General features: G+C 55.8%; 1 protein-coding gene across 3 annotated transcripts in view; it reads left to right on the top strand.

The window, feature by feature from the left end:
* The window catches only part of CTNNBIP1 (catenin beta interacting protein 1), a 49,460-nt gene that overhangs the window by 15,701 nt on the left and 7,172 nt on the right, over positions 1-26,587 (top strand). Inside the window, exons 1-4 of one of the 3 annotated variants that reach the window (XM_021683420.2) lie at positions 7,354-7,409; positions 7,560-7,644; positions 12,296-12,414; positions 12,986-13,076. In XM_021683420.2, the coding sequence (XP_021539095.1) occupies positions 12,319-12,414; positions 12,986-13,076 (187 nt within the window). In that variant the 5' untranslated portion in view covers positions 7,354-7,409; positions 7,560-7,644; positions 12,296-12,318. Of the gene's footprint in view, positions 1-7,353; positions 7,410-7,559; positions 7,645-9,842; positions 9,925-12,295; positions 12,415-12,985; positions 13,077-26,587 lie in introns of those variants that run through there. The other 2 variants (XM_021683421.2, XM_021683422.2) reach the window with 2 other exon arrangements.

Below are 26,587 nucleotides of genomic sequence, written 5' to 3'. Positions count from 1 at the left end.
CATTTTGATGTCTCTGAGAAAAGGCTGCCTGGGGCCTGCCCGCAGATAGCTTGCAGCTTGAGGTGGGAAGAGATGTGCAGACACCCCAGGGCGGGGGCGGGGGGGGCATGTCAGGCGTCTTGAGGCGGGAAATTTGGGCAGGTGTAAACCCAGGGCTCAGGGCAGCCCAGGGAAGGTGCTACCGAGCAGAGAACAGTAAGTAGGAAAGGGCATTCTGGGCCGAGGGACCTGCAGCTGCTAAGGCCCAGAGGTGTTGAAGGAACCCCATGCAGCTGGTAACTCTGAGGTTACCAGAGGTAACTGAGGGAACTGAGGGAAACCACGGGCATCCCAGGGCCTTCGGCACCATCCCTGGCCCCTGCCCACTAGCATCCTCCCCATTACGACGACCAGAAATGTCTCAGACATCACCAGATGCCCCCGACTGAGCACCCCCGCTTCTCAGGGATGTGGTGGACAGCTGGTCCTACTACCTGCCCCTGCCCAAGGCAGGGTGTGGGGGGAGGCCCTTTCTTCTCGCATCCTGTCCAGCGTGCAGGTCCTGGGGAGCCCTCTCTGGGCAGATCTGTGCCTGTCCTGCAGCCCTTTGTTGTTATCGTTTAAAGATTTATTACTTATTTTGGGGAGAGAGTAGGGGAGGAGCAGAGAGGGAGAGGGAGAGAGAATCTCCAGCAGACTCCTCACTGAGCGAGGAGCCCGACACGGGGCTCCATCCCTGGACCCTGAGCCAAAATCAAGTCAGCCTCGGGCACCTGGGTGGCTCAGTCGGTTAAGCGACTGCCTTCGGCTCAGGTCATGATCCTGGAGTCCCGGGATCGAGTCCCGCATCGGGCTCCCTGCTCGGCGGGGAGTCTGCTTCTCCCTCTGACCCTCCTCCCTCTCGTGCTCTCTGTCTCTCATTCTCTCTGTCTCAAATAAATAAATAAAATCTTAAAAAAAAAATCAAGTCAGCCTCTTAACTGACTGAGCTGCCCCCCACCCCCCACCCCCCCACCGCCGATGCTTCCAGGCGCCCCCTTCCCAGCCTAACCACCGTCTTCTCTGTGGCTGCCTTCCCCACGGTTGTCAGGACAGCTGGGCAGGGCGGCCGCGCTCTGCTTGCTGTTGGGTTGTTTTGAATCGGGTCCCATGGATTTGATTTTAATGCTGCAAGAACCTTCACCCAAGGGCCTTCATCAGAGCGGTTCACTCCTGGAACAGGATGCACCTGCCGCACTGCCGTGAAGGGCAGGTTACAGCTCTGAGGTGGGAGGTGTTTGGGGGGTGAAAAGCCCAAGAGTTTGGACTCACTCCTGTGCCCACGAACCTGCAGCCAGAGAGGAGCAGGGCTCATCTGTGTTCGGGCCTCAGAGCTGCTCCCCACTACGGCAGGGCCTTCAGGTTGTACTACACATAGCTCCTCGCACACACACCACCCCCCCAACCCCAGAGCAAGGGCAGGCCTCTCCGACTGCCTTGCTTGACCATTTCCCAGTGGCTTTTCAGTGTTTCCCTAACTTTTCATTTTGATTTCAAATCTGCAGAAAAGTCGAAATAGTAGTGAACTCTGACCTTTACCTAGTGTCACCAGTGTTCACCTTTGCCATAGTTGCTCACGCACCTTCTGTGCACGCTCACACACACTTAGGCACACACACTCCCCCGCCCCGAACCATTTAGGAGTAAGCTGCAAGCATTGAGATGTTTCACCCTTGCGTACTCCAGCCCGCATCGCTTAAGGGCCAGGGTATTTTCCAGAGCACCCAGGATAAAATCACATTCAACACACACAACATTGATACAATACCATTATCTAATCAATACTCTCTAGTAAACCTTGCCTAATTGCCCGATAACGGCCTTTATGACTCCTTCCCCCTCTCTCTCCCCGGATCCCATCCAGGACCATTCACTGTGTTCAGTTGTTATGCTGTATTATCTTCTTTTCTGACTGGCAGGAGTTTGGGGCTCTGGCCTTTTTTTTTTTTCCTCTGAAGTGGATTTTCATTTTCATTTCAGTTAAAATGGCTGACGCTTCTCTCAACTCCTGAGCCAGGAGGCGCTTGATAGGATGGAGGGAACTCATGCATTCAAATCCGGGCCCTGTCACTTCTTAGCTCCTTGGCCTTGGGCAGGTTACTTAGCATCCCTGAGTCGCAGTTGTCTTATCTATCAAATGGGAGTAATTCTTACCTTGCAGGCTTGTTGCAAGGACTAAAATTAAACGAGACAAATGTGATGAATGTGACTGATGGTGTGCCTGTCCCTTGGAGAACGCTCCAGCAACAGCAGTAATTATCATTGTTCTGCCATGTAGCCTGGCTTCATAGAGCAGGAAGGAGCTTTGGATCAGGTCTGAACTTGGGTTGGTGACCTCAGGAGAAACTCCTTATCCCCAGCTCATCTCCGGAAGAATGATGCCACGTCCTGCAGACTCCCTGACTCGCCAGAGCTGCCATTAGATCTGTTTTGCTCATGCTGGTGGAACATGGTTTGAGAATGCTGAGCCTGGCTCTGGATTGAGGAGGCTTCAATGTGGAATTTATTAATTAAGGCAGTTGCTCATGAGGCCCCAGAGTCCAGGAGGTTGCAGCTTAATTACTGAGAGCAGAGCTTGTGGAAATTCTCTCCAGTGCCCTAGTTTTGATGTCGCTGAGGGTCTGAGCTGCCGCCTGGTACGGAGCTGCAGACCGGGCTCGGGCCCGCCTCCCTCTCCTTGGCCCTGAGTGCTTTCTACCCATTTACACGTATCCTGGATAGCAGTGTCGCATAGTGGTTCAGAACTTGGACAATCTGGGTTTGAATCCTGCCTCAGTGCAGAGTAGGACAGACTGGCTGAGTGATCACTGGGTGATCTCTGCATCTCCGTGTCCTCATTTGTTGAACCTTACAAGGATGTTTGCTCTGAAGCCTGAATGATTTATGTACCTGAAGGGGTGAGCACAGTACTTGGCCAACAGTTAGAATGTGTGTCAACTATTTCTTTAGAGGAGTTCTAAACCTGGGGTGATTTTGCCTCCCAGGGGACACAATGGCAACATCTGGAGACATTTTTGGTTGTCACAACCAGGGAGGGGCTGCTCCTGGAGTCTAGCGGATAGAGCCCAGGGTTGCTGCTAAATATCCTACAATGCCCAGGACAGTCCTCACAACAAAGAATTCTAAATTCTCCATCGTGCCAGGGTTGGGAAATTCTGCTTTAAAGCACTCCCAGTGATTCAGGGCGGCGTGTGGAACATGGAGGTGGGGTCCTGCCCTCCCCGCCGACCCCATAACTCTTCACCCCTGATCATTCCTTTGAGCCAGTTGGGGGCCGATGGGTGAACTGGGAGGGAAAAGGGAGGAAAGGAAGCTGGGTATGTTAAGCCTTTGAATTCTTACTGTTTAGTCTTATTCCCACCCCACCCCATTCTATAACAAAAATACCCCTTACTCGTGTTGTCTATTATCATCTTGTGATCTTATCATTAGAGTAACTAGTGTTTATTGAGCATTTGCTGTGTGCCATGTACTATGCCTAGTGCTCTCTGTTATCTTATTTTCACAGCCCTGATAGGCAGGTGCCATTATCATCCCCATTCTACAGATAAGGAAACTGAGGCTTATTGATGGGAAGGCTCTAAGCTGTCTGAAATTCAACCCCTGGTCCTTTTCCAAAACTGTTCCACCTGCATCTCTCCCATCTTGGTTGATAGGAGTGCTGCCTTCAGTTGCTCAGCCCCCAGAACTGGGGGTCCCCATCCCATGTACCTGCCCCCACTGCGTGTGGCACCCACTGGCCCTCCTGATGTCCCGTCCACTCCTTTTGCCTGGATTCCCACCACGGCCTCCCCCTGCTTCTGCTCTCAGCCCCCCACCTCCTCTCTGTGTCTGAGTCAGGGTGGACCTGCCAACACCCAAGTCAGGCCAGGCTACACCTCTGCTTGCTGCCCCTTCTTACAGGTCCAGGTCAGGTTTCCCAGAGGCCTCAGTGCCCTGGGCCCCTTGTCCCCGTGCGCGTTCCCTTCCTGTGGCCTTTCTTGCTCTTCCTCCAGCGCACCCCACCCTGGGGCCTCCGTCCAGCTCTGCTCTGGGTTCCCACGGCTCACTCCGTCACCCCGTTCCAGTCTTTGCTCAGGAAGGCCCACCCGGCCACCGCACGTTCCTGATCCCCTCACCCAGCTCGGTTTTTATCCTAGCACTTCTTGGTCACCTTCTTCCATCCACACTATATTATTTCCCATTGGTTGATTTTTATTTTGTTTTGTCTGCTCTCCCCTCTCACCAGAGTATGTAGGGACTTTTGACTGTTTTTTCGCTGATATATCCCAATACGTAGTAGGTGCTGAATACATTTATGGATTGAATGACTTCCCCATGGCCACCTGGCTGGTAATGGGGTCACCAGGATGCCACATCTTCACCTTCATGCGTGTTGCTCCCCGTCCAGGGCAGCATCTCCCAGATCTGGCTGCTCACCATGTTTTGACTCTGTCTCCAGAACACTTTGCAGATGTCCACTGTAGGAACGACTTTATCTGAAGGGGTTCTGCCCTACTTGCCAGCCCCCGTGGGCTTCTCCGTGGCCTGTGGAGTCCAGCCCTAGCTCTTCAGCCTGTCCTCAGGGCCCTTACCAGCAGGCCTTCTATGCCCCTGCCTGCAGCCACCGTGCCAGTCCACGCTCTTACCCAGCTCCCATCCTGCCCTCCCACCTGCCAGCATGCCCCCACCCTTCCCCTCACCATCCCTTCCCTGTCACCCCCCAGCGCAGGCCCTGGCTCCCTCCTGGTCCGGCAGGAGCCTCCCCTCCGGCTCTGCCCCAGAGTCTTCTTCCCACTGCTGCCACAGTGGTCTTGTGAAGCTCAGACCTTACCTGAGGACCCCCTGCTTCAGCGCCTCTCCTCACCCCTCTCTGAGACCCCTGGGGTCCGGTGCCAGCTCACCTTGACACCTCTCACCCGACACCTTCTTCTCCCTCTAGGTTTTCCAAAGACTAAGTCTTCTCTGGATGCCTTCCCGCAGGGCTGGGTCAGACTCCCAGCTGCGTGTCCTCGGGGCGTCGCGCACTTACCCTTTGTGTCTGCACTTATCCCAGTGTCTGTGGGTGCGCATGCCCGGGTGTGACTCGCCCGGAGCCCCTCATCACAGGCAGACCACGGCTCTTTTGCTCAGCTGTCTGTCTTCGAGGCCTAGCTCAGGGCCTGGCCTGTAAGAGATGCTCAGTAATCGTTCAGACAACATCCCAGTGCCCTTCTCCTTCCTCTCTGCCAGCAAACTCCTACTCATCCTTTGAGACCTAGCTGCAGTTTCCTCTCCCCGGAGCTCCTCTGCATCCTCGCAGAGCTCCGCACATTCCTTACTCTGCCACTTACTCCCCTGGGCGCAGGCCTTTCCCTGCTGCTGCGGAGCTGCCCGGGGGCGGGGGGCCGGCTCGATACGCGCGTCTGACGCTCTGGTGGTGTTTGTGTCTCAGCCCGACCTACGTCCTTGGCTCGTCGTTGCTGTTTGTGTTGTTTCCCGTTTGCTCTGTGTAGTGTGATTTCCTCAGCATCATGGTCGCTTCCTGGAAGGAGGTGTCACAGGCCCACCTTTGTATCTCCTGTTCCCTGAGTCTGACACAGGGCTGGGTACCCCAAGAAAGGTTTTAGTGAATCCTTCTTGAGTCAGTGTCACGTCTACTTCAGGTTCCAGGGCCCGTGGCAGCTTGAGAGGCACCTTGACACTCTTTTTCTCATTCTGGACCAGCTTTATAATTTGCGGGGCCCCGCGCAGGGCCCCTTGTTCAAAAATGATGAAGCGTTTCAAGACTGTGATAGTAGAGCTCTAAACCAAGGATGGGGCCTTCTAGGCCTCAGCTCATGAAGCCTGCCCTGATCTCATTGTATCCAATGAGGGAAGACATGGTAGAGGTCATGATTTCCTTTTTACAGAGGGCAAAATGAAGGGCCCAAAGGGCAGTGACCAACCTCAGGGTGCACAGCTGATCGGCAACAAAGCAGAACTGAAAACATGCCAGCTCCTGGAGCATGCTTACTGCCTTCCACTGGCTCAGGGGCCCCCAGGACTTCTGAGCCTCAATTTTCTCTGTAAAATGGGGACACTGACCTGGTCATAAAGTGGCAACTAGAACAGCTGGTCGCAAATCCCCGGACAGTCCCATCAGGAACAGCACTGCAGCCTTTGGATGCCTTCCCCTTAAAGTCACTAATGCAAAGTTACTCTCTGCTTCTTGGAAGGACCTGAGTCCTGTAGACAGTAGGAGGCTAATTGGCTGTTGCGGTAGCTGAAGAAATTAAAGCCCTCAGAGGTGGGAGAAGGCTGTCTCTTCTCATCTCTTTTTGAAGGAATGTGGGGACTTGGGTGGAAGGTTCCCCAGGGAGCCTTGGTATTTTGGTGCTTTGATATCTAGAGGAATAAAAGAGCAATTAATCGCTAAAGATGCTTGTTCCCATAGGGATGGCTGTTCCCGCAGTCTGAAGGTGGAGGGAGTGTCCCCATAGGGGCAGTCTGAGGGCAGAGGGAGTGGCAGGGGTGGGTGACAGTTCCTCTGTCCGAGGGCCCTTGTTGCTTGAAGAGATACGCAGACCAGAGCCCCAGAGGGTTTGAGCTTTTGAAATCTCACTTTCTCCGGGAAACCCATTTTCTTTAGGGCTCCGCCCCGACCACGAGTGAGCATCTTTCGTTGCCGAAAGACAGTGGAAGAGGGGTTTCCCAGCTGTCCTTGGTCCCGCATCTCCCGCAGAACAGGTTTCTCAAAGTGTCATCCTCAGACCTCTGTCCTCACAGCAGGGCTGAGAGTTGGGAGTCCCCCTGTTGGAACCAGGGGCTCCAAGATCAGTGCACACAGCGGAGGAGGTGGCCGGGCTGGTGCGGTGGGCACCGCTCCCTGGTGCCCCCCACCTGCCTCCGCCTGTGCTCCCGCCAGAGTAACCTGCACGGGACCTCAATGATGAGGCTGGGCGGCAGGGGTGAAAGAGAAGACGGTGTTCTTTGATCCCTGCAAGAGTTGTGTTAGGGGCCGGGAGACATGCGGGCAGGCCGGTAGGTTGTAAATGACCTGCAGCTGTGTTTTATGTGCATGGGGGGCGGTTAGTTTATGCTTACATGTCCAGCTACAGATGTTCACTAGGCACAGGACTGTCAGAAATGCACGTCTGAGCGCGGAGCAGGTGGAGAACCGCGGTGCCCGTGCGCTTGCCCGGCTCAGATTCAGTGTGGTGGCTGGGACGCCTTCTTGTGCAGGTGCAGGACCTGCCCATCAGCTGCCTGGAGTGACTCACCTCTGGGGCTGCGTCTCCGAGCGCAGCTCTCAGTTGGACTTGGTGACTAAGCCGAGGCAGGAGGGTGTGTGGTGACCTGCTTCGGCTGGAAGTGGCAGGTGCGCATAGCTGCAGTCCGCGCCTGATCCCAGAGGTGTTGGTGCAGGTTCCCTGGGCTGGCCAGACACACAGGTATTTCCGGATCGTGGCAGAGCCTGCTGCCAGGAGCTTCCTGCCAGTGTGGTGGGTCCATGGGCGTGGGGCGGGAGCTCTAGCTTTGACTCCGGCAGCCCCGCAGGCCCTCCCGGCTCCTCCCGTGACCCGTGTTCTGTGTTTCCGCAGGGCCCCACCTTCCTATTTCTCCCCGGCCACAGCCCGTCCATCACAGTTGAGCAGCTGTTTGCCTGAAGTTAATTTCCAGAGGCAGGTAAGGACCCCAGGGGAAGGACTTCTGGTGGCAGGCCACAGGGCAGTGCTGGGGAGCGGCTCTTGGGTCTGGGCTGCGGGGCTCGAGTGGAAGGGCGCTCCTCTCGCTTCCTTCTTCCACCAAGCCCGCTCCTGCTCATTTCTTCTGCCGCCGTGGGCCCTTCTCGTCAATGCCGTGGCGCGGCTCATTTCTTTTAGGCTGAGATGTGTGCAGTCTCTGGACTAATATTTTGTGTCAGTTCTGTGAATCACAATTATATGATGTTGTTTTACATTGTATACATGTAAATGTACCTTTTTTAATGTGAGCATTTAAAATACATCAAAACTTTTTTAAAAAATGGATAGAACAAAAGCCAAGTGCTGGGACCCCTGGAGCAGAGGTGGATTGTGTGTGTCAAGGACGCTCTGGCTGTCTGGCCCCAGCCTGAGGTGACTCACTGTTTTCTAAGCAGGTGTAAGACCACCCCGGGTATAAATGTAAATTCCAGTTTTATAAATGTGGGTATTCAAACAGCATGAGCTTCAAGTTTATAAATAAGAATGCGTGCAGGTGGCTGTGTTTGTATTCGGGGCCACTTATGCCTGTCCAGAGGAGGCCAGCTTTCAAAGCTGTTTATCAGAATGGGCCTGATTGCTGCAGGGGACACTCGGCAGTCCAGCTCTGGGGTTCCTCCTGCGCCACGGTTCTTCTAAAGTGACAGCCACTGCTTCAAAGCTGGAGACCGAGTTCTGGGAGAGGCTAGGTCCCTGCAGGGCAGGGCAGGAGCGTGCTGTCTCGCCTGTGGCCTGGTGTCTCCCACGGAACGCAGTGTGGCCTCTTAGGCCATGGGCCACTTTGTCACTTAGGATTCCTCCTAGTGGTTGGGATCCCCATCCCAGTCAACCTTCCTCCCACAGAGATGCGGGCTCAGAACCAACAGGAACATAGCGGGTGTGGTAGGGAGTGTGTCTCTGTGTGTGCACTGAATGTGTGTTCCTTGGTTTCCCTTAATTGCATTTGTCCCATTTGCAGATGTAAGTTTCTGGACTCCTCCCCACTTTTTGCATAACACTTGGCTATCTACAGCAGCATCTGTAGCCATGGGCCCCTGCCCTCACCATTCATTTGGGTAGTTGGTGGTTTCCTGTTTCTCTCTGTTTTCATTTTCTGGCTCATCTACATTTTTCCCTAGTTAGCTCCCACAGTGGTAGCGAGGAGAGGGAGCAGGTCTGTCTCTGACTTGGGCCGTTAACACCGAGACATTTTCTCAGGGCTTAGAATGGAAGTGCCGCCACTGTAGATGATGGGATGTTTCCGGAGCAGCTGGGAGACCATAACTGAGAAGCACTGTTATCTTTGCCTCTCGCGGCTCAAGACTACACAACTACTGTGTCCAAATTACTTGCAGTTTGGACTTAGGTGATTCAGACACAACTCACTGGAGCCCAGTTCTTCATCCCTACAGGGGAGAATACGGATTTTCAAATGAAGTTAATCTGATACTTGTCAGAATGGTGATGAAAATTTAATAGCAAGGTTCCTGGGATAGGCACCAAACCCAAACATGCTTTAATAGACTGGTAGCATATCAGCGACTGCAATGTCTGTGTTGTTTGGATTGACCATGGTTTACTCTCCTCAGTTATTAATTTTCTTCACATCAACCCCCCTGATGCAGATTCTGTTTAGGACAGAACCATGTAAACCAGCCATGATGTCCTCCTCTCTTGGGCGGGCACGTGCACTCATGGCCCCTACATTCTGCCCCAGATCCAGCCCTGAGTGTTTCCCCTTGTCGGGCAGCAGGGCAGAAGCAGCTTGAAGTAGAGCCCAAAGAATACTAGAGAACCAGAAGTTTTAGAAATGATGAGTCTGCCTCAAAGCAAGACTGTCTCTGCCAAGGAAGCTGAGGTGGGAGTAACCTGGCCCCAAAGATCCATTCAGGCCCCATGACACCCTAGGCCCATGGCTGGGTGGCGAACCCCTTCCCCCTCAGTAATCACAGTTTGAGTGTGGGGGTTCCCCCCGGACGGTAAGGCTTGAGTGGAAGACAATGGAATGACATCCATTTGTACAGGATGCCAGGATTGTTGGACAGAGCAAAATTCTGTAAAAATGGACCATGTAAAATGATTCACACACACTCAGGCTCATGGTCACACTCACACACTTCTGCAGGTTCCGAGCCTACCTCTCTCGTGGAGGAAGCTTGGCTGGTCAGGAAAGGACAGTGAGGAAGGTGTCCCCAACCACGGGGAAGCCAGGACCCCTAGGTCCTGGGATGCGCAGCAAAACCAGGTATGTATTCTTGCCTGAGTAGGGCCGGCCCCTGAATGAAGAATAGATCTTGCTGTGGGACTGGGGTGTGGTTTGTGACATAGGATGAGAGTAAGGGCTTGAACCAGATGGGCCTGTTGGGGAGTTGGGGTGGGGGCAGGCGGGGAAGCTTGCTGGAACTCTGGTTCTTTTGTGTGTGGTGACACCTAGTGGCCGGTCAGCGGTCTTCAGTGCTGCCTTTCACAAAGAGAGAGCAAACTGACCATTAGCCCTTGGACACAGGACGGGGGTGGAAGATTTTTACTCCCCGAAGCCCTGACTCCCAGTTTGAAGGCTTTGTGGAGTGTTTCAGAAGTCCTCTGGAGAACAGGATAGCCCAAGGCACTCCAATTGCTCGAATGGGAGCCCTTTGTCAAGGCTCGGTTGGGTTATGGACACTAGGTACTCTGGTCAGTGTCAACATGGTGACAGTTGGCCCTAAATCAACATGGATATTGTAGAGAGGGAGAAGCTTAGACATCACAGGCCGTCCTGATTTTCCAATCAGCCAGCCGGGTGGTATGTGTTAAGTACCAGGCAGGGTGCTGGGCTATGGAGGATGGGGTGAGCTAAGTGGGCCCTGGCCCTCTAGTCGGGCAGGGGAGAGATGATAAGCAAGTACTCCAGCAAGACCCTCTCAGAAAATTGGGACTGGGCTATGTGACCCAGAGGGTGTAGGGGTTGGGGGGATGGACACAGAGCAAGAGAGGTTCCCTGGGAAGGCGTCTTTAAGCACATTGAAGGATGAAAAGAAGCCAGCCCGGGCTCAGGGGGACACCCAGTGCAAAGGCTGCCGGGGGAAAGAGCTTCTTGGTATGTTCTAGAAATAGACTCGGGTTAGGAGGGCAGGGTGCAAGGGGAGGTGTGAGAAGGAGGCAGGGCCGCCCATGCAGGCCTCGTGGGTCCTTGTGTGGGACAGTGGAGTGGAAGGAAGTGAGGAGGGGTCCATGTGAGAAGTGATGTCCCACAACTGGGCTTTCCCACTCAGCTGGCTAGGGGGTTAGGGTTGTCCACTACACTGGGGATGGCGGGGCTGCCTTCCATCAGTGCCCCTCTGGAGGTGGCTTACCCCTTTTCCTGGTTATAAGTGTTCATTAGGCTTTTTTCTGAGCCCAAAGGAGGTGACAGGCGAGAAGACAGTACAATAGGGAGCCTGGGTGGGGGGGGAAGGATATGGGGGGGAAGGAAGGCCCCAGAAGGAGACATGCTACATCAAGTATACAGCTCTAAGTAAGCCCCAGCTTGCCAGCTTTCAGCCCCTCGTGGGGACTTTTAGGGCCAGAGCCCCTGTGAGCTTATGGGGACTGAGCAGTTGACGGGGACCTCCAGGGAGGCACTGCCCAGGGCTCTGGCACATTTCTGAGTCTGCCCTCTGCACAGAGAGCAGGCCGGCCTGGGCGAGCCTGCTGGTCCAGGGCTTGCTGGCCCCTGAGGGATGGACGGCATGAGGAGTGTCCTTGGCTTGCAAGCCAGGTTCCCTTGGTCCTCTCAGCACAGCTCCTTGGCACCAGGGCTGCCAAGGCTCCACCCCCACCAGCTGCTGCGTTATTTCTGACTCATCCAGGGGTGACAAGTGTGTAACCCAAACCCCTCCACGCCCGGCTTCCTCTCCACCGGCTCCTCCTGGAGGGGGGAAGCCCTGGGACTTTTCTCCTGGGACCTTTCTGCAGGTTGGGTCCCTGCTGTCCCTGGACGCAGCTGCTGCCTGCAGGCGCTCCCCTCTGACGGGGGGGTGGGTGCGTGAGGGTGACGGCAGTGAGCTCAGGTGGGTATCTGTGCCCCACAGCCCCGGCCTGCCTGTCCGCATCGAGGGACTCCTTGGAACCCAGCCCAGGCACCGGCCCCTTGAATTCGTCAGGGGCTTTTGCGGAGGGGGCCGCCCTTGTGTTCGGGGCTGGGCCCCGAACTCTCAGTTTCTCCAGCCAGGGGCGCTGGCCGGCTGCCTCTGGTCATGTCACTTCTGCTCCTTGTGGAAGTTGCATGCTTTGAAAACCTGGGACACTTCGGGCTTCATTCAGCCCATCTCCGGGGGCTCACTGCAGGGTTGTTCCTGAGGGGGTGGCTGGAAGGTTGGGCTGGCCAGAAGTTCTGGGTCAGCTCAGTGCCCTGGGCCCAGCAGCTCCTCACAGAGGGTGCTGGCCCCCAGCGCCTGCTCCAGGCCCAAGCCGCTCAGTCTGGCGGACTGGGGCCTGCAGGGGTGAGGCAGGAACAGGCAACTTGCCACCTGCTCTGGGCTCTCAGAAGCGGGACCCTGAAGCCCCGTGGGCTGCCTGACAACTCCCGCCGAGCACCCGGTCTGTGTCTGGTGTGTCTGGTCCTGACCCCCGCTTCAGTGCCTCTCCTTGCCCCGCAGGAGTCCCCAGGGCTGGCCAGGGAATGAACCGCGAGGGGGCTCCCGGGAAGAGTCCGGAGGAGATGTACATTCAGCAGAAGGTCCGAGTGCTGCTCATGCTGAGGAAGATGGGATCAAATGTGAGTGCTTCGGGGTGCCAAGCAACAGGTCCCCCAGGGCGGGTGCCTGATGTGGGCGGAACAGAGATCCGTAGCCACCTCCTGTGACGGCCCTGCTCTGGGAAGGGGGACGTGGGGCTTGTGGTTTGCCTCCGTGGCCAATTCTTGTCACCCAGAGCCCTGCCCGTCCAGTTCCCGGGGGACTGCTGGGGCGGCCTTCCCATCCCTGTGCTGAGTGTGACCCGGGGGCGGGGTGTGTGAGGCCCTACAGGCCCTGACCTTACTCTCCTCCTGTCTCCCCAGGAGCTGTCCAAGGGGCGCTGGGCAGGATGGCCCCTAAGAGGACAGCATGATTCAGAAAGGGATGGGCTCCCTGGGCAGGCCCCGTGCTGCACGGAACCCAGTCTCAGATCTGATCCGAGCCGCAGGGCCTGGGGGACCATGGGCCAGACTTCAGGGTGGGGGCAGGGGGTGCTCGCTCCGGAACTGAAGGGTCAGGACTCAGGAACAGGGACCCTGGGATGAGAGGAGGAGGTACGTTCGGGGAGCCCGTGCGTGCCGCCCCTCACCCGTGGCTGTCTCCCCCTTGCAGCTGACGGCCAGTGAGGAGGAGTTCCTGCGCACCTACGCGGGGGTAGTCAACAGCCAGCTCAGCCAGCTCCCCCAGCACTCCATCGACCAGGGTGAGTCCCAGCCAGGGTGCCCAGCCACGCCCTTCCCAGAGGCGCTAAGTTGTGGCTCCTGGGGAAAACTTAGCTCCTGGGGCCCATGAGGAGGGGCTGTAGCCGCCTCCCATCCAGAGAGCTGAGCCCCAAGCCTGGGCCCATCTCTTTCTCCAGATGGGAGCTGAGGACCCCCTCAGGTAATGGTGGGATCCCCCCTTTCTAGGCCCGGAGGAGCCGAGAAATCGAGGCATCTGGGAGCCCCTGTGACTGCAGAGGCTCTGGGTTTTTGCATTTCCTCAGTCTTTGGCTTGACCCCCGCCCACCCAGCACCTGGTGCAGGGAGAGCGTGAAACCACCCTCATGGGCTAGGACCTGTCCTGGGCACGGCTGTGAGGGGCTTGTGTGTTCCTGGCTGTACCCAGGCGAGAGGCCCCAAGGGCTCTGTGTGCCTGAGGTCTCCGTCTGCCCGGGGCAGTCGTTTCCATTTTGGGTCCCCTCACCTGATCATAATGATGGTGGCAGGTAACACTCAGGTATTTATCGTCTAGCAGGCACCTGCTGAGTGCCGGGCACACATCATTTCATTTACTCGTAGAGGTACCAGTGGTATTACTTGCACTTCACAGGCAAGGAAACGGGTTCAGAAGCAGTAAGGGATCACCCTGGTCTTGCAGCCCGTTAGCAGAGGGCTCAGGATGCACAACCTGCTGCCCAGCTCAGGGCAGGGCTTGTCACTGTCTGTCCTGGGGTAGCGGGAGGCTGGGCACTTACGGGCCCTCCTGTTCTGGAAGGCTTACTCTCACCCTGGAGCCCACAGTGTCCTCACTGGCTCTTCCATCTAGTCCTTTCCTTTTATTTTTTTCGCCTCATTGGCATTACAGGCCATGAAATAGTGCGGCCTGTGGGGCGTCAGATGTGAGCTGGCTCCCAGCAGCGGAGTGCCGAGGGGCATGTGGCTGATCCGTGGGGCCCAGGAGGAGAGCAGGTGTAGCACGAGAGGCCGCTTGTCTTGAAGCTGTCCTTGCTCTCCTGGAGATCACAGGCCTCAGCTCTGGCGCAGGGCCTGGCTCCCCGGCTCTGACGCTGGCTGTCACCTGGCCTGTGCACCCAACTCAGCAGAAACGTACAGGGCGTCCCCGTGGCTCAGGCAGCTCCTGGGACAGCCACTCGCCAAGCACAGCCTGCCTGGGTCACACTCATGCCGCAGCCGGTTCTGTACCAACGGCCAGGGGTGGAGTCTGCCCCTCCTGGGGTTTGTTTCTTTCTCACCCACGGCTGATCTGGGTTTCCAGCACGGGGCTCCCCAAGGCCCCCACGCTCCTGAACCATATCTCCCTGAAACCCTCAAGCTCCTGGGTCCTTAGGACATTGCCTTTTCTCCCACCCCCATTTTAAGTCCCTGAATCAACCAGAATTGGGACTGGGTGATAAGGATGCCTCGAGTAGGATGCTCTTAAAGGAAAAAAACCATAATAAGTTGTAGAACTGTATGTCATTGTAGAAAGCACCCCCCAACACACACACACTCACTCATGTATGTGTATGGGGGAAAAGCTGGAAGAATATAGACCAGGCTGTTAATAGGAATTTTTTTTTTAAAGGTTTTATTTATTTATTTGAGAGAGAGAGAATGAGACAGAGAGCACGAGAGGGAAGAAGGCAGAGGGAGAAGCAGACCCCCTGCTGAGCAGGGAGCCCGATGTGGGACTCGATCCCGGGACTCCAGGATCATGACCTGAGCCGAAGGCAGTCGCTCAACCAACTGAGCCACCCAGGCGCCCCGTGTTAATAGGAAATTTTAATAGACAATAGAACTATGTAAGGGACTTTAACTTTCCAAGTCACACGTTTTTTTGAAAACTAATTTTTTAACATTGCACATGCATTTTTTCTGTAATAAGGGGAAGTTTAAAAAAGCATTGAGGGAGCTCTGTCTCACCTAGCTAACCCAGCAGTTGAGAATAAAAATGAACTGTGTGGAGTTAAGGTCATGATGGCCTCACCTGGCCTGAAACTGCTGAGCCGTCAGGAGTGAGCCATGGGCATGTGGGTATGACCCCAGAATCTGGGCCCTCCTAGTTGTGGGGTGTCCGAGGGACAGCCAGGCAGGCCTCAGAGCTGTCTCCCCAGGGAGCAGGCTTCTGGAGCTGCACCAGGGCCCAGCTGGTGGCTGGGGTGATTCTCTGCTGTTGGGGCCCCCTGCCTCCTGCCCTGGGTCCCCACGGACTCCCCTGAGCTGAACTGCACAGGAAGACACACTGCTGCAGGAAGTCCTGAGGATTCCTGTGGACTGAGTTGGGGGCAAATGGGCAGCTGTGCCTGGAAGAGCTTTAGGAGCGTAGCATTATTTTTGTGTGCCTAAAGACACTGTAGACAGATGCACAACAAAACAGCAGTTGGTACAGTCTCTCCCGTCATGGGGGCACAACCCCAGGGAGCAGGACCCTGCGTCTCTGCCCACACCGGGGGGCCAAATGGGTCTTGGCTAACATTCTAGCCTGCCCACTTATCTGTTGGCAGGGCCGACCTTAGCTGATGCCACAGGGATGCTGCTGGCAGGGGCTCAGGTGCTGTCCAAGTGGTAAAAGTCCCGGATAATTGCTCCCAGCATAAGAGACCTCCCCCCCAGTAAAGGCCTAGGAGCAGTCAGGGTGACAGTCTGGGCTTGGACAGTCTGGCAGAAGTCTGGTGTGAGCACCTCCCGCCACGGGGTGGCACTGTGTCTCAGCAAATGCCCAGCGCTATCCTCTGCAAGAGACAGAACAGACTCCTTGAGTTCCCCTCAGTGGGGGTCTGAGGCCACCCACCAACAGGACAGAGCTTGGCATTGGTCTACCATCGTTAGACTCACACACGCTTCCCCTCTGGGGCTGGAGGGGTCTGGTACTGGGAGCCCTGCTGGCCCTCCCTAGCCCCAGGGAGGAGAGTGGGCTGGGCATCCCTCGCCCCATGCCCAGGCCTCCCACCCTCCTGGTCTTCCCTTGGTGAACTGTGAAAGTGTGTACAGTATCTGCTGGGTCCGGGCAGGTGCTGGAGACCATGCTGCGTGGGCCTGCACCATAGGGACTCCCTAACCAGTGCTGGCCTCTGCTGGTCTGAGACCTCCCATGATAGCCTCCTTCCCCTCCCTCGTCTTCTGTGATACACCTCTCTCTGTCTCTCCATCTCCCCCAGCTCATCTTCTGCGCCCTCCGCTCACCGTAAGTGCTCCTTTTCCCGCACCCCACTGGTGCTTTCCACATTCTGCCCTCCCTTCTGTCACACCTCCCCCCGGGGGTCTCACAGGCTCTGGCCAACACCCTCCAAATATACACCCTCAGCCCAGACCCTCTCCTGACCCCCCAGAACTTTACGTGCAACTCCCTCCTGATCATCTTGCCACAGACAACCCACACTCAGATCCAGATTCATGCTCTACCCCCATGAATCTATTCTTCTGCCTGTATTCTCAGTGACGGATGTATCACCAAATAACCAGTGTGCCGGGGACTCCTCTTTAGAAGACCCGAGTGTCCAGTGAGGTACCAAGTCCTTGTAATTCTTCTCCCTTAATGCTCCTCAAATCTGCTCTGTCTTCTCCACCTTGGTTTGAACCCTCATTTTGTTCAGAGCTCATTTTTGTCTTGATCCCTGCAAGCAGTTCCTGGCATCTTGCCTTCTCACCTTGCCCCTCCCGTGCACTTCCTACCCCTACCTCAGCAGGTCTTTGCCCAACTTAAAATCTTTCAGTGGCTCCCCACTGCCTTGCAGCTGAAATCCAGCCCCTCACGTGATCAGCAAGATCCCCTGACATGGTGGCCTCATGCACCGTAAACAGCCATAGCGAATGGCCTTCAGCTCCTGTCTCGGGCTGGTCTTTGTGCCTCTGCATTTTCCTCTGGGCTGCTGGGAGCACAGCCCTGACCCCCAGCCTTCGCCTGCCTCTCGCAGGCTGGGCCAGGCCTCCTGTGGTTACCATCACACACATGTACCCCAACTGTGCTTCTCCCCACACCGTCTCCTGGTCTGTCTCTTGAGCAACTCTGAGCCCCTTCAGCTTGGGACTGTGGCTTCCCCCGTTTTGTATTTCTGGGGCTGGCCCCCCATGAGGCCCAGGGCATGCTTGTACAAATGAATGGACCAGGCTGTGGGTCTGAGGGCCCACCGTCCCCCAGAAAGGCAAGAACGTGGAGCCAATTCTCTGAGCACTGTCTCCTGCTCCCCCAAGGTGTCCAAGCAGAGCTGCCAGCCAAGCAGGACTGACTCTGAGCCAGAGGAGATCAATACCTCCCTGGGAAGGTCGCCTCGGTGAGAAAGCCAGCTGGAAACATGGGAGTCGAGAGCTGTAGCTTCCAAAAAGCAGGCTCGACAGAATGCTGAGTTTATTCCTTTCTTATTGCTGGTGCTACTCTCTCCATAACACATATTGATCTTTTTTCCTGGTTATAAAATAATGTACAGTCATTGTTGAAAGCGGGGAAAGGGAGAAGTAGCGGAAAAGCTGGACGGATTGAATCCGACCACACGGCTGCAAGCACTATTACCTCCTGCTCATGTTCCCATCAGCCTTTTAAAAATAGGCTTGTATTGGGGCGCCTGGGTGGCTCAGTTGGTTAAGCGACTGCCTTCGGCTCAGGTCATGATCCCAGGGTCCTGGGATCGAGTCCCACATCGGGCTCCCGGCTCAGCGGGGAGCCTGCTTCTCCCTCTGACCCTCTCCTCTCTCATGCTGTTTCTCTCTCGCTCACTCTCTAATAAATAAATAAATAAAATCTTAAAAAAAATGTTTAAAATAATAGGGTTGGGGGCGCCTGAGTAGCTGAGTCATTAAGCGTCTGCCTTCGGCTCAGGTCATGGTCCCAGGGTCCTGGGATCGAGCCCCGCATCGGGCTCCTTGCTCCGCAGCAAGTCTGCTTCTCCCTCTCCCACTCCCCCTGCTTGTGTTCCCTCTCTCTCTGTGTCTCTCTGTCAAATAAATAAATAAATAAAATCTTTAAAAAACAAAATAGGCTTGGGCGCCTGGGTGGCTCAGTTGGTTAAGCGACTGCCTTCGGCTCAGGTCATGATCCCAGGGTCCTGGGATCGAGTCCGCATCGGGCTCCCTGCTCTGCGGGGAGCCTGCTTCTCCCTCTCCCACTCCCCCTGCTTGTGTTCCCTCTCTCGCTGTGTCTCTCTCTGTCAAATAAATAAATAAAATCTTTAAAAAACAAAAAAAACAAAATAGGCTTGTATTTACATCATAAATTTGGGACAATACAGTATAAACATTTTAATATCCATTTTAACACCCACGTTTTACTTATGGTAATTTTATAGTATTTTCTTAAAGATTTTATTTATTTATTTGAGATAGTGAGCATGAAAGGGGGAGAGGGGCAGAAGGAGAAGGAGAAGCAGACTCCCCACTGAGCAGGGAGCCCAATGCAGGGCTTGAACCCAAGGCCCCGGGATCATGACCTGAGCCAAAGGCAGACGCTTCACCAACTGAGCCACCCAGGCCCCCCAATAATTTTATAGTATTTTAAAACAATTTTCTTTTTTTTTCTTTTTTTTTCAGATTTTATTTATTTATTTGACAGAGAGAGATAGAGCACAAGCAGGGGGAGCAGCGGAGGGAGAGGGAGAAGCAGGCTTCCCGCAGAGCAGGGAGCCCGATGCGGGGCTCGATCCCAGGACGCTGGGATCATGACCTGAGCCAAAGGCAGCCACTCAACCAACTGAGCCACCTAGGCGCCCCTTAAAACAATTTTCAAGAAAACATTTTAGTGATCACATAACATGTGACCACCTGGCTGTGCCGTAATTCGTTGACCAGTCCTTTCCCGTTAGACATTTCTTTTTTTTTTTTAAGATTTATTTATTTATTTGTCAGAGAGAGAGAGAGAGAGAGAGTGAGCACAAGCAGGGGGAGTAGCAGAGGGAGAGGGAGAAGCAGGCTCCTCACTGAGCAGGGAGCCCGATGCGGGGCTCAATCCCAGGACCCCGGGATCATGACCTGAGCCGAAGGCAGTCGCTTAACGACTGAGCCACCCAGGCGCCCCCCCGTTGGACATTTCGTTCTCGTTTTTGCTATTAATTACAGTAACAGCAAACACCTGTTGAGCTCCTCCTGTGTTGCCTGGCTTCCTTGTCCCGTAGCACACAGTGTGACCCCGTGAGTCCCCAAGACCGTCCTGTGAAGCAGGTGCCGTCGCGGCCCCGCCTTGGAGAGGACAGGACGGGCCCGGAGAGGGTTAGGCCAGCACTGGGCCGCAGACTGTCAGGGCGGGCACCGGTGTGCCAAGCACCGAGCGCCCATCCTTGCACATAGCTCTTCCTCGTCATCTTGTATTTTAAGGTGAATTCTCGGAGTGGCTTTAAGGTCATGTGTGTTTTTAAGCAGGGCTGCGTTTTATCTGAGGCACAGGGGTGATTTAGGCAATTAATGTATTTCAGGAAGGTGCAGAAAACATTTGGAGTTTTTCGCTGCCTTTTAATCCCGGGCCCTTCACCCAAGGTGCCTTTGAATGTGCTGGTTCTCCGAGCGCTCTCTCCCGGCGCCCCCAGGACAAGGTGCCCGCAGAACTCTCGTCCTCGTGCAGTGCCCTGGATAGGCTCTTGTCCAGGTGTCCCGGGGCACTGGTCTAGACATGGCCCATTTTGTGAAGGAAGCTTCTGTCCCTTCCCCGCCCAGGGGCCTCCAGGACATCCTTGGTCTGCCGCCGCCCCCCCTTCTTGGCCCTGGGAGCCACAGTGCTGGCACGCTGGCTGCTCAGGCCTCTTCCAGCCTCCGTCTGATCACACTCCTTCTCCAAGAGACTTTCCAGGGAAGGTCCCCAGGCTGGAGCCAGCTGGGCTGTCCCAGGGCTCTTCTGGCTTTCCCCCCTGGAAGCCAAAGCTACTGCTCAGGGTATGCTGCCAGAGAGCCTAAAATAGGTCATTTGGTCTCAGGGTTACACTGGGAACCTTGTTAAAATAGTTGTGGTCACAGGCAAACCCGCAGGAAGCCAGTGACCCCAGGGGAGGGCCCACCACCACGCGGGCTTCACGGTTGACCAAGGGAGTGCTCTCCTCTGCTCATCCCCCCTTCGTGGCCCTCTCAGCGCCCCCGGCGAGGTCCTGGCACCGTGGGCCCTATTCCACAGCCAGCCTTCTTCCTGGAGTCCTCTCCCACGCCCTCCAGCTTCTCTTTCACTTCCTCCACGGAGCCCTCTCTGACTCCTTCCGGGGTCAGCCTGGGCCCCCCTCTCGCTCCGGAGCTCCCTGTGACCTTTCCTGCAGTGTTGCTGCTGTCATGTTGTCAGGAGCCCTTTGGGACCCAGGTCTGTGCTGTGTTCCCAGTGACACATGCAGCCCCTAGTCCAGATTCTGGCACAGAGCCGGAGTTTCCTGAATCCTTGTGCAGGCCTGGCCTCCAGCAGGCGAGTCCTGTAGGAACGGGGACCATCTGCTGGGGGTTCTGCGTCCTCTCTTCCCCTGGGTGGGGCTGCAAGGCTTCTCCCAGAGGCTCCCGGCGATGACAAACTCTGGACTGAAATGGCAGTCAGGCCTCGGGAGAATTCCAGTCTAGGGGACGGGAAGATGATTTTTTTTTTTTTTAACTTTAATCAACATTTAGATGAGAATTACCTGTAACCTACTACTAATAAAATTGAACCAAAAAGATCACATACGCATTGAATCAGACTGAAAAGCCAATCAGAAGAATTGGGTATGTGATAACCCAGGTCACAGAGAAAGAAAAAAGCATCCCAAGACCGGGTTAGGGATATGCTGAAATGTAGGGCCAGTTGCCCCGTCCAGCCTCTGGTCCTGGCCTGGGAAGGGCTGCTTTGACCTTTCTTTACCCAGCCTAGTGGGTTCTAGTGCATAGAACTAGAACAGGGGCGTCAGAGGTCTCAAAGCCCCTCCCGCAACACGGCGTTGACCTCTCAACACCCCACCAAAGACAGACCCTGTCCTGGAGCGGAGCGTCAGGGGGCCACTCAGTCCAGCATCCATGGGACAGTGTTGCTCCTTTTGGCTCATCAATCCATGTGCTGGGCGTGGTGCCAGGTGACAGCCCCCGCCCTCGAGCTGCCAGTCCAGCGGGGCAGACGGATACACGAACAAATGCACAGATTGAAATATGACTCATCCTGAGGGGAGGGAAGCCCACCCAGAATTGCCTGAGCCCTGATGGATGTGTGGGAACGTGTGTAGGGGGAAATTGGAGGAAGCCTCAGGAGCCTGCCCAGCGTGAGTGTTGGGTGTCTTTGTGTCCCCTTAAGAGACTGGTGGGGTAGCGGCCAGGTGGGTGGTGAGTGGCCGGAAAGGCACATGGGCTCTGGACAGAGTTCATCTTGAGGACTGCAAGGGGTCCCCACGGATCTGAAGGGGAGGGATGGCTAGGTCAGATTGTCATCCATTTAGGGCGAGCGCTGGGGAGAGGTCACAGGACAAAGGGTAAGGCAGGGAGATAGCTGGAAGGTCACAGTGACACCCACGTGTGAGGTGATGCAGATATTTTTCAGAGGCGGGACATTCAGGACCAAGGACCTGCAGGCAGCGTGAACAGGTGGGGATGAGGTTCGAGACCCAGGGCCCAGTGGGAGCTGCTGCGGGAGGCAGGAAGGGGAGCTCTGAGTGGGAGGTGCCTGGGGCTGTCTGGTAGGGGCGGGAGCCAGGTCAGAACTCAGGTGCAAGGTGGGAGCGGGTACAGAAGTGTGGGCCAGGGGGAGGCGGGGAATCAAGGGAGGTCGTACAGGGAGAGTAGGCAGAGTGAGAGAAGGACGGAGCCTGGTGAGCACAGCACTGAGGGCAGCAGGGGACACAGTGCAGATCTGGAAGGAGGGGAGGGGCAGCAGGGTCATTGTCAGGGTCCCCCAGGCTTGTCACGAAAGGGTCAGTGGCGACTTTCCTAAAACAGTTTCTGCGGAGCCCGGGCTGGGAGCCAGATTGCCGTGGGCCTGGGATCAGTGAGGAAATGGAAGTGGGAGGACAGAAGTCTCTTTCAGAATGCTGGTGGACAAGGGACATCAGCTCAGGGGTGGGGGTGGGGGCCAAGGGACAGTCTGCGGCATTGAGTTCTCGGCGTACGGGCCACAGACCACCACCCCTGAATCACTGAGGGTATTTGTTAAAAATGCAGACTCCTGGGCCCCACCCCAGCTCTGCTGAAGCAGAGTGCCTGCCAGGTGAGCCTGGGAATCTGCATTTGAAATAAGCGCCCCCAGGGTGATTCTGATGCCCACTAGAATTTGAGAATATACCAGGGCTTTAGATGAAGACCTGGTCATTCCTGACCCCTCCCACCCACTCCTCCTAGGTCCTGTCCCTTCCGCGTACAGCCAAGCCCTCTGGTTTAGGAGAGCTTACATTTTTGGGGGGACCGAAGAATTTGAGGAAAACAAGTACCTCACCTGGGAAAACAAGCCCAGAGGTAGAGGGTGTGTGTATGTGCTGGGCTCAGCGGGGGTGTGGGAGGGTGTGAGGGTGGGCAGGCGTGAGGTGGGTTTGAGGGAGCTTGCCTGGGATTAGAGCAGAGCAGGTGTATTAGAACTCCCAAGTTGTGACGCACCCCCATTGCACCCCAGAAGCTGTTTATGATGCTTTCTGCTGCAGATGTCATCCTGGCTGGTCAGATGGGTGGGCTAGGTGGGATCCGTCATATTTCACAGATGAGAAAATGGAGGTAGGTGTGCGGGCACGTTGCCCAGGTGGGCAGGGTCAGACCCAGGCCCAGGTGCTGGGGTGCCAGGGTCCACTGAGGGAGCCTAAGCCCAGGGAGGCCCTCGGTGGCTGGTCAGGAGGCCCAGCGCCTCTGCTAGGAGCCCATCCCACGTCTGGTGCTGTGTGCTCACCTTCGGGCAGCCTGAGTGCCTGGTGATGTGGTTGTCAGTCTGGAGCCCAGTAGGCGCCACAGAGCCTGGAGCCTGGTTTGGCTGCTGAGACCTTGGTGGATCTGTGGCCGCTGTCCCCATGGCAACCAGCATCGCTGTCTCTAGGTAAAAGCCATCCCCTGGGAACTTGAGGCATCAGCGTTGAGATGTATAGAACCCCCGGGGCTCCTAGGCCGTGGCTGCTAAAAACAGCGCATGCCACCCAGCGGGTTTGTCTGGAAGGAGGCCTAGCCCAGGGTGGTACTGGAACCTCATCCCCATGGAAACTTTCCCCCTTGGAGGAGGGCCTGGGACCTGTTCTTCCAGAAGCCTTGCTGCCTGGCTCATCTCCCTGGAGCTGGTAGCTGAGCCACCGCAGTCTTGGGTAGCTAGGTAGCAGACCCTAGCTCATATCGACAGCAAGCTCCTGGGGCTCAGGAGGAAGGACCGCAACCAACAGTCCTCGGTCAGAGAAGGGGCAGACCTGGGAGGTGGTAGTTGCCCTGGACACTTTGGAGCATGTGGCCATGTTTCCTCTCTAGCCCGTCAGCCATGTGTGTGGAGGATGGCCGGGGCTTGGCAGGCCAGATGCCCGGGACTGTTTGGAAGCCCTTAGCCAAAGCGAGCTTCCTTGGTCATCTCCAGCTTCCAGCAGCCATGGGAATTTGAAACCTCTGAGGTTTCGGGGTTCCATTTCTGAGTTTTCCAGGCCCTAGTTGTTCACTCTCACGAGGAAGGTGTGAGGCCCCTTCAGAGGTCAGGAGCTCCCTGGCCCTAGAACATGGGACTCTGGAGCAGTCCTAGGAAGCTCTGGCCAGCGAGGGGTGCAGGGGTTTCAGAGCCCTCCCGGCGGTTGTGGGAGGCGGGGTCTGCACGCCTCCTCGTCTGCACTCATGGCTCCAAGTTGGGTGATGGGGACACCCCCACCAGTGACTGATATTCCTGGGAGTCCCCCTTTATTTCAGTGACATCTATGCAAGGCTGTATCCTGGACCGTGGGGCCCAGGGGCCAGCTGCCTGTGGGAGCTGGACCAGGCTTTCCATACCATGGGACAGATTTCTAGGCAGGGTCTGCCCTAAGAGCTGTCTTCCCTCCCCATCCACCTTTGAGTGCTGGTTCTAAGGTGGCCTTTGCAGCATCCAGAGCTGGAAGAGCTCTCAGGGTCTGTTTGTCCCCCTGCAGCCAGGCGCTTTGGTGGAATGCAGGCAGGAACTGTGTGGTCGGCTCCTCAAAGCTGCCTAGGAGGCCTTCCCCCCCCATCCTCCCATGCCTGCCTCTCGCTGGGCAGGGTCCCTCCTGGAGAGGGAGGGTGGGATCCGGAGCCGACCTCATCTGCCCCGAGGCTTGCGCTCCAGGGTCTGTGCATTTCTGAGACCAAGCTCTGCCTTTCCTGGAAAATGAAAATCGTGAGGGGCTCCACTAGGATTTCTCCAGACGGGTTTGTGCTACAGGCCATGTGCACCGTGTGCACATCGGCCTCGGGGCTGCAGCTATCTCCTTGCTCCTCTTTCCTGTTCTTTGTCATCCATGATCACCGAGCTGGCTAGAAACAGACAGCTGATAGGAGAGTGTTCTGGCCATTCAGGAAACATATTGAGGTGCTTGTGTATTAATGAAAAGACCTTTGAGAGACTTTATGTTAGAGCCTCAAAGAGCAAGAGGGATTCTCCAGATGCTGGGGGTTGTGTGTGTGCCCCTGGGGCGTTCCCCATTCCATGCTGCCCCCTGCACCCTGTAGGGAGCCACGCTCCTTGAGGGCCAGGTGCAAGTGCCTCCCTGAGCCGGGGACATGGCTGAGGGTGGTGCTGGTGCTGGTGTGAGGAGCCTGTTCTGGGCTTTGGATTCTGCTGCTGTGAATTCATCCTGAGCTTGCAAACAGACCAGTGAGCCCATTGTCTGTCTCCCACCCCCGGCGGGGGGTCAGCTTCTCTTTTCTAAGCTCCTGCATAGTTGTCATTTTTCTCTGCCCAGTCACTTGACTGGACTCTGTTAAAGGGGCAAAGCTGGCATCGGGCGTGGGACGGGTGCCGTGCCCTGGTTCAGAGAGCTGTGTTCTCACCAGCGCCTTGGCCGTTTCCATGGCAGGTGAACCATGGGACTAGGGAGACATCTGGCAGAGCCCTAGGCCAGGGCGGGGAGTTGGGGGCTGGGGGCAGGGGTCTAGGCTCGGGGGTCCTCCCGGGATGGTGCTTTGGGCTCCATGTTGAATTCTCTCCAACTATCCCAGAGCTGTTTTGGTGGTGGTCTTTAAATCCTGGGTCTTGGTTCCATTCTGTTGGGGGCCGAGGGATGGGTCCAGTCTCTGCCGGGAAGCCTGAGACGCCACAGTGCCCTGGGTGACTGCAGCAGGTCAGCTATTGCCTTCTCCTGAGGAGAAATGACGGTGTGTGGTAGTGGTGAAGGCGCGGACTTCAGGGTCTGGGTCAGGGTCCTACCTGTGCCTCTGATTCACCGAGTTGCTCCGAGTCTCTGAGCTTCAGGCTCCTCATCTATAAAATGAGGATTCATCCTGTGTCCCAGGAACTCTCTAGGTGCTTCGAACGTGTGAGTGAACAAGATAAAGTCCCTGATTCCATGGAATGTGCTTTCCAATGGGGAATCAGATCACATCAATATATAACTCTGTAGGTCATGCTGAAGCAGGCTACAGCCCCCGAAGGGACTGATGCAGGGCACTGTTTTAGAAGCTGTGTTCAGGGAGGGCCTGAGGGGCTCATTTTGCCCAGACTCTGGCGTGAAGAGCAAGAGCTATGACATGAACTTGGGGAAGAGCACTGAGACAAAGGAAACAGCAAGTGCAAAGGTCCTGAGGTACAAGTTACTTGTGCCTAAAGGACAGAGAGCTCAGGAGACCCATGGGGCTGGAGTGGAGTGAGGAGAGCGGTGTGTATAAAAGGTGAAGAGGCCGCCAGAGACCAGAACATGTTGGGTCTTACAGGCCAGGTATGGAGTTCGGAGTTTGCTTTGAGTGCAGTGAGAAATCTTGCATTAAGAAGCCTTTGGAGGGGCACCTGGGTGGCTCAGTCATTAAACGTCTGCCTTCGGCTTGGGTCATGATCCCAGGGTCCTGTGATCGAGCCCCGTATCGGGCTCCCTGCTCCTTGGGAAGCCTGCTTCTCCCTCTCCCACTCCCCCTGTTTGTGTTCCCTCTCTCGCTGTGTCTCTCTCTGTCAAATAAATAAATAAAATCTTAAAAAAAAAAAAAAAAAGAAGAAGCCTTTGGAGAGTTTTGAGCAAAGCAGTGGCAGGGTCTGACTTATGTTTTTAAGAACTTTCTGACTCCTGTGTGGAGAATGGACAATCGGAACCAGAGTGGAGAGATCCAGGAAATGGGGTACAGGAAGCTAGCGAGGGACAGTGGTAGCCTGGACTGGGTGGTGATAGGGGAAATAGTGATGTATTCAGGATATAGTTTAAAAGTAGAGCCCGGGGCCCCTAGGTGGCTCAGTCACCGGTAGTTGAGCATCTGACTCTTGATTTCGGCTCAAGTCGTGATCTTGGGGTTGTGGGATTGAGCTCCGTGTTGGGCTCTGCTGAGCACAGAGTCTGCTTAAGATTCTCTCTCTCCCTTTGCCCCTCCCGCCTCCCCCACCCCCTGCTTGTGCTCTCATTCGTGCTCTCTCTTTCTCATACATACATACATACAAAGTAGAACCAACATGAGGCACCTGGCTGGCTCAGTTGGAAGAGCATGCAACTCTTAATCTCAG

This window comes from Neomonachus schauinslandi, chromosome 4 (genome assembly GCF_002201575.2).
Source record: "Neomonachus schauinslandi chromosome 4, ASM220157v2, whole genome shotgun sequence".
In the NCBI taxonomy this organism is placed as follows: Eukaryota; Metazoa; Chordata; class Mammalia; order Carnivora; family Phocidae; genus Neomonachus; species Neomonachus schauinslandi.
This window is presented reverse-complemented; position numbering and strand designations above follow the sequence as displayed.